Source organism: Gopherus evgoodei, chromosome 6 (assembly GCF_007399415.2).
Source record: "Gopherus evgoodei ecotype Sinaloan lineage chromosome 6, rGopEvg1_v1.p, whole genome shotgun sequence".
NCBI lineage: Eukaryota > Metazoa > Chordata > Testudines > Testudinidae > Gopherus > Gopherus evgoodei.
In genome coordinates, this window is record NC_044327.1 from 86,988,624 (window position 1) to 86,998,978 (window position 10,355).

Consider the following 10,355-nt stretch of genomic DNA (forward strand, 5'->3'; position numbering starts at 1 on the left):
GGTGGGTGGGTGTATAAGTGTTCGTATCTCTTAGAAGGGACAAAGTACCGCTTCTCATTCCTCTTGGCTGAAGGGGCCAGAGATGCAGGGGTCTGCCATAAGGTCTTTGTTGTCTCTGAAATCATCCTTATTAAGGGCAAGGCAATGTGAGAGGGACCGGAGGGTGCAAGGATTTCAACGACCGAGTTGGATTCCTCCATGACCTCCTCCGCCTATATGCCCAGGTTCTGGGCAGCATGACGTAGGAGCTGCTGGAGGACCTTGATATCCTCCAGGACTGGGGCCATTGCTGTCCCTGCCACCATTTCATCTGGGGAGGATGAGGAGGAGAGACTTGGCAGCGGGCCCTGCTCACTCCCTTCAGCACCTTGTGGGTTTTGCCGCACACGGTATTCTGGAGCTTGTGGTGCCAGGGCTGCTGGGGGCGTAAAAATCAGTGCCGAGGCAGACGGTGCCGAAGATGTTGTTTCCAGTGGTGCCAATATCGTCAACACTGGTGCTACCGATGCTGCAGCTGCCAGCAGTGCCACTGATGGGCGGATCGGCACTGGAGCTGTAGGGGACAACAGCAGTGTCGGCAGCGCCCCTGCTGGTGGAGCAGGCAGTGCCTGCAGGGAGACTAAGGAAGCCAAGGACACTGACCTAGACTTTGGGCCCTGGATCTATTCCTGGCTCTGGTGATACGCCCAGCATGTCCAAAAGGGCCATTGCACGGAAGGTTGCCATTGCGGATGCCATGGTGAAATGTAGGGCTGGTGGTCATGGTGAGATCTGGAGCTTCTGCTCCTGGTCTTATCTGAGTGATAGGATTCCACCTCCAACTCCGAGGCCTCCAAGTAGGAGGACCCCAGAGGAGCAGTACTCTGGACCGCCAGAGAGCGGGGCCGAGAGGTCAGGGACCAGTGCGGCTCCCCTGCATGGGTGGGCCGTGCTGGGGAGATGTGTGCTGGAGATAGGGATTGGCGTGCCATCATTCCTGGTTTGCCCCTTGATTGGACGTGAGGCTGCGCAGTCATCAGGGGCTTGTGTCTCCTCTGGGAGGAGGATGGTGCCGTGAGGCATATAAGGTCCCTGGTTGCCTCGAATGCCGCTGGAGGTGATCACCTTGGCGTTCCGGGGACCATTGAGGGTTCGGACTTGACTGAACCCCAGATGGGGCAGGAGTCGATGAGATCCTGGAAGGCTGGAGAGACGAAGTGACCTGGCTCGAGATATGCTTCAATGCTGCTGATCTTTAAAGTAGGAGAGCAACTCCTATCGGGCTTTTTCTTCTTTTGTGGCACCGGGGATTTAGAATGGTGTCAAACTGCAGAGGGTTTCTTATGTGTGGAGCCATGGCGGTGCTGGGAGTCCTTAGAGTCCTCGCTTGGCACCGGCTCACAACCATTGGCACTGGAGCACTTTGGACTGACACGGAAGTGCTCGGCTTGGGTTCTGCGGACCTCAGGTCGGAATGCGATCAAAGTGCCACTTCCATTAAGAAGACCTTGAGTCTTTGGTCCCTCTCTTTAAGGGTGCTAGGGTGAAAAAACCCTTGCAGACCCTGCACTTGTCCTTTTGGTGGCTCTCCCCGAGGCACCGTAGACAAGAAGAGTGTGGGTCACTCTTCGGCATAAACTTGACACAGTCCTCACAGAGTTTGAATCCTGGGGACTGGGGCATACCCCAGAACTGGGGGAAAATGTAGTTGTTGGGGTGGAACCCCCAAGAGTCACAACAACTACTACTAACTAGGACTAATAACTAACAAACTATTTACAACTATTTAAGAAAGAAAAGCGAAGAGAACAATGCCAAAAGCGCTTGCAGAGCAACAGTTGTTCCAGCTAGCTGTCACCGGCAGTAAGAAGGAACTGAGGGGGTGGGGTTGGCAGGGTTCTATATTGGGTGCCACAAAGGCACAACTCCAGGGGGCACTCAGGCCAACCCTATGGATGCTGCTAAGGGAAAAATCTTCCAGCTGGCGTGCACGCGGCGCACACACACACCTGACTGGAATGGACATGAACGAGCACTCAAAGAACTATAATTTGTCTGTAGTGTCCTAGCTCTTTCAGTTACACTGGGATAGGAAATACTTTTAGGGAAAAGAGCTGACATGTCTGAAGGAGGAACAACAAATCCACATGCTTTAAGTAGGTAATATATTTGAAGCTTTATTGGTAAATGCCCTCTATCCATCAAAATTCCCTCCTGTCAAGGCTCTCTTCTAGCAAGCGGAGAAGGACCACCCCTGCATTCTGTCCCAATTCTTTCTCTCTTTTGAATGATAGCTCCAATCCTCAGTGCGATGTTCAGTTCCCTAGTTGCCCACAAAGGCAGGACTTTCTTCCAACCCTCCCTTCTCATTGTGGCTCCCTTTCTTATACCTATGACTTCCTAAGTGTGTCTCATCAGCCTCCATCTCAGGGGCTTCTGCAGGTTGGAGGGAAACATGGTGATTTTTCCTTTTAGGGTACATCCCTCCTAGAGTGCCCTCCTTTTAACTAGAATTGGATAAATATTATTTGTTGTTCCCTTAATTATATTATTTCATTTATTGAGCTATTACAATTGATTTTGGTATAAATATTAAGTCAGTGATCCCCCTTTATCTGTCTTATAACCCATGTCCATTTCCATTAAGCTTTTATTCTAAAATGAAGTTGTTTGGGGATATACTGGCTTTAAACCACTGGATAGGCTGAGTAATAAGTGCAGAAGAAAAGTACATAATGTAGTTACCTACATATTCTCTAATTTCAATTATATATTTGTGTTCACAGGTTTGCAGAAGTTTTCTACCTCTCTGAACACTAACAGGAAACGATATCTTCCTCCTTTGCCTGGAGAGAGATTTTTGTAATGTGTGCAGTTGCTGTTCCCAGACCTGGTGGGGAAGAAAATAATGGACATCATAGGAAGTTTTTTTTCCTTTTTGTCTTTGGAGTTGCATTGCTCTGCACTGGATTTCTGCTTTCAGTCTTTATTTTACAGACGTGCCCATCTGGAACCTTCAATGATTGCAACAGGGCCCTTAAGATTGCTGGGCCTGTGGTTGTTGCTGTTGGATTAGTTTGTGTCTTACTGGCACAATCAAGAGCTAGGCTGTACCTAAGTCAGAGACAGATGCAAGGTGAGCAGGTGTACAGGCTCATTTTTTGTCAAGAGAACTGTCAGTTTGCCCAATTTCTTATCTTTGGGTTTTTGTTTTTAGCTAGTGGAGTGCTAATTAGTTTCCTGGGCATTTGGGTTCCTGGATGTAGTCCAGGAAGGCACAGCCTACAGTATAATCAAACCAGCACTTCTGATGTTGAACTCCCAGGCTGTGGATTTCTGCCTCTTCAAATCATGGGTCCTTTGATTGTGCTTATTGGATTAAGTTTCTTCGTAATAGCTCATATTAAAAAGAAAACCAATTTAAATCTCAGCCAAGAATCTTCTGAAAATGGAGAACAGTTTCAGAGTCCAGAATCACTTCAAGTTACAGCAGGTAGGTAAATGATTTGTATATACTTTACATTTGAAAGCTAGTTTTACTAACCTGTAGGCTAGTTCCTATTCTGTGTGGTTTAACATACCAAATGAGAAACAAGTTGCCTTACATTGGAAACATTCGCAGTGTAGTTAAATCAGTCATCTTTCTTCAGGGACAAACTGCCTTTTGACTTACAAGAAACCTCCAAAGGCAAATGTGGAAGAAATCACACTATCTGGCATAAGTAGTTCCAATCCTACTCCCTTTTCCAGAGAATGGAATAGGCATTGTAAATTGTAGGTGCCATGGCTTTTTTAATTACTATACTGAAAATGCAGTTTAGCTTTGAATTCTGGCCTGTCTTCTTGTCCCCTGAAATAGGACTCCAATGATTCAGATGCAGGGGTACTGCTTTTATTGTTTGTGTCACCATTTTAATTCTGGGTGAATACAGTTTGTAGGTTGTAAACTACATTTTTAGTAGTCAGAAGGAATGGGTGACAAATCAACCACCATGCTGCTCAACTACCACCTGATTGATTGGAATTGAAGTCCATTGCACACAAAGTCCTGCCTTTATCATCCCGACATAAGGACTATTTAACCTGATGCTTAATAGGAAAAGGTGAAGGCCTAGGAGGCTGACGCCAGATATCGGGGTATATGAGTGAGAGAGTTGTAGAAGAATAGCAATTTAAGAAAATAGTCTTTGAAGGAGAGAAAGCAAAACTAGTACACACACTTGTATATGTTGAGAGTTCTAAGAGAAGTAAAATATACAAACACTGTAGGATCACTAGATCATTGTAGGATCACATACAAACACTAGACTTAAAATGTGGATTGCTGTAGGATCATGGGGTCCAAGTCTCTTGGTACCATCACTTTACCTGAATCATTGTATTTAGGCAACACATGCCCTGCTCAACATCAGTATTAATTTGCTGTGTGAACTGTCTCTGCAGATGCTCCTTGTGTGTGTGTTTAGTAAGCCAACAATCACTTCCTCTCCTATAACATATTTGAAAAGATCTAAATTCTGTTGTCTTCCTTAAGCGCACTACTTTCAGAATAGGCTGACTAAACAAACATAAAGAACAACTTGTGTGCAAAGCAAGTTCATGTAATAACATCAATATTAATGTTCGGTAGACAAGTGTTGCCTAAACACTGTGATTTTTGGGGAGGTGATGGATGGATCAAAAGACTGAAACACATTGCAAGAAGAGATTGAGTTTTACATAGAAAACTTAAGAGGCAAAGACACAAAAAGTGGAGTGGGCAGAGGGGAAATAATTGTTGCACCTGTTTAATTATGAGAACTAGCTGACTGTTGGCTGTCCATTTAAAAAACTAAAACTCCTGAAAAATGTAAAGTTCTGAGAGACCATAAGAGAGACCATACTTCATTGTCCAACTTCATAACATTATTACTAATTAGTATTCAGATTAAGCACTGCATAATTACAGTTTAGTACATAACATGTATTGCTTGCTTATAATATGAATTCTGTTAGTATTGTCCCTTCAACCATGAAAATGTTATCTAAAATTTCTTTAATTATGCTACTATAGGTACGCTGGTTTGAGCATTACAATTTCAGAACAATCAGAAATCACCATTTGTGCCTACAGTTATAAAATCATGTCATGCTCCTTAACAGGCAGTCAAGTTATAGTAATGGTATAAGTGCAGTTATTACCTCTTTGTATAAATAAGCACTGAGAACATATAAATCATAGAAAGCAAGGAACTTCCTGATAATTTAACAGAGGAAATACTGCACATTTGAAGGAAAAATTAAATCAATATGAATTGTTAAGCAGAGCATTGAACATTTTTATTTATAGCATTGTTAGAGGTATGCACAGAACTTTATAAAACCCACATTTTAGGCAGGCGGGGAGAACTAGGCACTTGTGTACCATAGTGATGAGCATGGTATAAAATCTCAGCCAGAAAGTGTGCCAATAGCTCCTGCTCTGTGTTTAGAGAACACACATGAGCCTGTCTGCTGGTAGGTTCTGCAGCCAACAGTAAAGGGATTTGTGTCCTTTAGGACGATGAAACTTTTTTTATGGCTGCTTTGTTTTTTTTTTTGTTTGTTTTTTTTAGTAAGATGGATCTCTTGCATTGTAAAAATCCTCCCAGAATATGTACATACCATTGTACTCTACACCAAGGAATGTCAGAACAGTTAAAGTATGCATGAACATGGTGCCTGTATCTACAAAGAAGATAAGTACAAATACTATACCACACCAGTATGAATATCTCTTAGGTTACAGTGAGGATCAGGAAATGAGTTAAATTTCCATGTGTTACTAATTAATTTTGTTCTCTTTAGGTGATGCTGTTATGACATTCCCACCCCTCCCACCACCTTATTTTGCTGACTCTCTGTCACCACCTGTAACTCATAAGCCACTTGCTACGGAGCTGCCTATGAGTGAAAATCCTCCTCCATACCACAGTATTGTAAATAATGGGTAAGACATTCTTCTTGTTTATTTTCTAGAATCTGTGATGTTTAACCCATGGGTTGAAGTGTAGCTAGGACAACACTCTGTTAATCATTGATTTTATGCCTGACATCTATAAAATTTTCTAGTAACTCACTGAATGTCTTCCTTCTGATATTTTACCTTAATTTTAAAATATTCGTACCTTGATTGCATCAGGATATGGGTAGAGCAAGGGACTTGGATGCCTGGGTTCTATTTTTGACTTGCTGACTTGTGTGAACTTGAATAATCCAGAGACCTCTCTCTGCTTCTGTTTCCCTGGCTATCAAATGAGAATACTACTATTTATTTAACTACTTTAAAGGCTTTTGGGAGGCTTAATTAAAGTTGTAAGTCACCTTTCATCTGAGGATCTCAGAATATGAAGTATTGTCATTTCAGTAACTGGAGTTTTAGAACTCATAACTATTGTAAGGAAAGGGAAAGTAGGGCCATGATAGATTATGAAAAGACGGGGAAGATGTGGCAAAGGAACTAAGAAGAAGAGATGGGAAAATCTCTCCCATTCCCAACTGGCTATTCTGCTCTAAGCAGTGTTGTCAGAGGAATATAAAAAGACCTCTTTTATAGGAAATGTGAAAAGGCCACACTGTTATACAGACGGTACTGTTTATTAAACAGATATGTATTTGCAGTGAACCAGTTTATTTAAAAAAAAAAAAAAGGCAGCTTGAACACACCGGCTTCACCTACAATGTGTGTGCATGTGTGAAACTCAAGTATGATTTGGCTTAGTGTATAAATGAGATTGGAATGTACTAACATGTAATGTTTTACAGGGCACAACTTGCACATGTTCAAGGAATGGTTTCTGTTAGAGAGTGTGAACTACTATATGCAATTCCCGGGAGCAGTTCTTCTTCAGACGTCTTACCCACTCTGCATCTTTCATCTGAATTACCTCCAATATATGAAGGAAACGAAGCAATAGTAAATACTGAATATTCTTCTGGCTCCTCCATGACTTAGCCTCTTCTGAGCCTCCCCATAAAGAACTGTGAACTAAAGTTCATTTTTCTATGGAATTGTACACTACAATTTTAATGTTTTAAACTTTATTTTTATAATAAAAATTGTAAGGGTTGCATCTGTAACCTTAAAACAACGAAACATAAATTACCAATTTGAGTTTAGAGAAATATTATGTAACCCTGTATGTTATGTACAACAGTACTCAACAGTTTGGTGAACTGCAACAGCGTTATATGTTCATTGTGTTTTGTTATGGGACTAGTGTCTATTTTTAGCTTTCTTTTATAACAGAGAAACTAATTAGAACACAAACTTTTTTCTGTGTATTTTGATCTACTCAAATCAATTAGTTTCAGAGCTATGGCAAAGAAATAATTAGAAAGTGGCTTTATAAGTATTAGTTCTTCTTCGAGTGATTGCTCATATCCATTCCAGTTAGGTGTACGCGCCGCGCGTGCACATTCGTCGGAAAACTTTTACCCTAGCAACTCAGTGGGCCGGCAGGTCGCCCCCTAGAGTGGCGCCACCATGGCGCTCCATATATACTCCTGCCGGCCCACCCGCTCCTCAGTTCCTTCTTACCGCCCGTGTCGGTCGTTGGAACAGTGGAGCGCGGCTTAGCTGACCTCCACTTCCCTAGCTACTCGTTTTCTCGTATATAATTATGCAGTTATAACCCTTTTATATATATATTTGTATGGTTATACGTGTTTCTTTGCTAACATGGTTAGTTTAGTTAGCGGGGTTCAGGAAGTAGCCCTTCCATGAGCCCAGTGCCGGAGCCATGCATGGCTCACCCGGTTTTAAAAGGGGCCCGGCTTGCCAGAAGCCGCGGCCGAAGAGAGATCTACATGACTCCTGTTTGAAGTGCCTCAGGGAATCACACTTGACAGATAAGTGCCCCATTTGCAAGGCTTTTAAGCCGAGAACAAAAAGGTGCGGACTTTCACTTATCCCTCCACCTTGGGCGCCGAGCGATGTTCAAGCGGCGGGCAGAAGCGCCTCCTCGGCACCGGACCCCGCCGGTACCACCAAGGCCTTTCGGCACCGACCGTCGCCGGCACCGATGTCGACTCGGCACCGCTCCCTTCTTCCGAGGTCGAGAGAGTCTACGATTCCTGCTGGTGCCTGGCAGCTCCCCGGCACGCGCCGTGGTTGAGCCCCCTGCTCCCGCTACTTCCGTGCCACCTGCATCGCAGCCAGAGAGCTCGCCTAAGTTGCGTTATCCGGCACCGTCACCTGCAGAGGCACCGATGACTTCGGCTCCGTCGATTCCAGTCCCCCAGGACCATGGAATCCGGTGCCTGGCAGCTCCCCGGCTCGCGCCGTGGTAGAGCTTACTGCTCCTGCTGCTTCTGTGCCAGCTGCACCACAGCTAGACAGCTCGTCTAAGATGGCTCGCCCGGCACCGCCGACGTCGGCACCGTCGATCCCGGTCCCACGAGGGCCGTAGAATCCGGTGCCTGACGGCTCCCCGGCACGCGCCGTGGTTGAGCGTATTGCTCCTGCTGCTTCCGTGCCAGCGGCACCGCAGCCAGAGAGCTCGTCTAAGTCGGATCGCCCGGCGCCGACACCTGCTACGGCACCGATGACGTCGTCACCGTCGATCCCGGTCCCACAAGGGCCGTAGAATCCGGTGCCTGACGGCTCCCCGGCACGCGCCGTGGTTGAGCGTATTGCTCCTGCTGCTTCCGTGCCAGCAGCACCGCAGCCAGAGGGCTCGTCTACGTCGGATCGCCCGGCACCGACACCTGCTGCGGCACCGATGGCGTCGGCACCGTCGATCCCGGTCCCACAAGGGCTGTAGAATCCGGTGCCTGACGGCTCCCCGGCACGCGCCGTGGTCGAGCGTATTGCTCCTGCTGCTTCCGTGCCAGCGGCACCGCAGCCAGAGGGCTCGTCTACGTCGGATCGCCCGGCACCGACACCTGCTGCGGCACCGATGGCGTCGGCACCGTCGATCCCGGTCCCACAAGGGCCGTAGAATCCGGTGCCTGACGGCTCCCCTTCCAACGGCACCGCGGCCAGAGGGCTAGTCTAAGTCGGATCGCCCGGCACCGACACCTGCTGCGGCACCGATGACGTCGGCACCGTCGATCCCGGTCCCGCAAGGGCCGTAGAATCCGGTGCCTGACGGCTCCCCGGCACGCGCCGTGGTTGAGCTCCTGCTCCGGCTGCTTCCATGCCAACCGAAGCCTCTGAGGCACCGACAACATCGGCACCGTCGATTCCAGTCCCACAAGGGCTATCGAATCCGGTGCCCGACGGCTCCCCGGCACGCGCCGTGGTTGAGCGTATTACTCCCGCTGCTTCAGTGCTGACGGCACCGCAGCCAGACAGCTTATCTAAATCGGTTCGCCCGGCACCGGCTCCTACCGAAGCTCTGATGACCTCGGTACCGTGGATCCCGGCCCCACGAGGGCCGTCGAATCCGGTGCCTGACAGCTCCCCAGTACGCACTGTGGTTGAGCCTGCTGTTCCCTGCACGCCGGAGATGTTACCAACGGCGAGGGCTCTCAGTGCCATGACAGAGTCAGTGCTGCCTGACCCGGGCACCGCCGGTACGGGTAATACAGTCTCTTCAAGGGACTGTCCCCTGTCAGTACAGCAGAGCGGCACCGTTCATGATCACGGTCCCGCAGACACTCCAAGTCCTGTCGGCACGCCGGACACCACTGGCAGTCCCGGTGCTGTTTTCCTCGGTACTGGTCACACTCGCTGCACCGGTCGGTATCCCGTTCGCCGACCCGCTATCGGCACCGTTCCGACATCTGGCACCGGGGCAGGTACCTTGACTCCTGTAGCTCTTCTCCGAGCCTCGAGATCTCGGTCGACCTCCCAACACCGTTCTGGTTGCGGGTCTGGATCTCGTTCCAGGTACCGATACGCCTCCCGATGCCGGCCCCCGGTGCCGAGTTGGGCAAGGTCCGAGTGAGTCAGAGACTCGGCCCATGCCTTCTTTTAGTACCTCCATGGCCGTCCGGACACGCATCCGTGTCAGCCCATATGCGCAGATTTTATGCTCAGGACCACGATCCTGATATGATGGCCAGCGGGCGCCAGCCCCGAAGCAGAAAGAGCCTTGGCGAATGCAAGGTGTACTCTGCAGGGGCCCTGCACCTCTGGGTAGCAAAGCAACAAGCCTTGCTTAGCTGCGATAATTATAGCACCTGGGTGGAGGAGTTTCTCCCTCGAACCTCCCACCTGGAGTTCGCTGCCGTCTTGGAGGACGGGGGAAAGAATTTACCCTTTGTTGGTAAAGGCATCTTCGCGGCAGAGACAGCCCCAGACTGCGAAGCCTGCTGGACAATAGGGTCCTAATATGTCTCAGCATGTATACGCTAGCGACCAAACGCAGGCCTTTATGGCCCCAGCCGCCATACTCTGTGCCTAGCCAGAG

The 10,355-nt window shown here is 47.9% G+C and overlaps 1 protein-coding gene across 2 annotated transcripts in view; it reads left to right on the forward strand.

The window, feature by feature from the left end:
• The window catches only part of TMEM171 (transmembrane protein 171), a 30,366-nt gene extending 23,014 nt beyond the window's left edge, over nucleotides 1–7,352 (forward strand). For both annotated transcript variants that reach the window (XM_030566792.1, XM_030566793.1), the window contains 3 exons: nucleotides 2,766–3,472; nucleotides 5,806–5,947; nucleotides 6,763–7,352. In XM_030566792.1, coding sequence (XP_030422652.1) covers nucleotides 2,845–3,472; nucleotides 5,806–5,947; nucleotides 6,763–6,952 — 960 coding nt within the window. In that variant the 5' untranslated portion in view covers nucleotides 2,766–2,844 and the 3' untranslated portion in view covers nucleotides 6,953–7,352. The remainder of the gene's footprint in view (nucleotides 1–2,765; nucleotides 3,473–5,805; nucleotides 5,948–6,762) is intronic.
• Nucleotides 7,353–10,355: the final 3,003 nt, after the last annotated feature.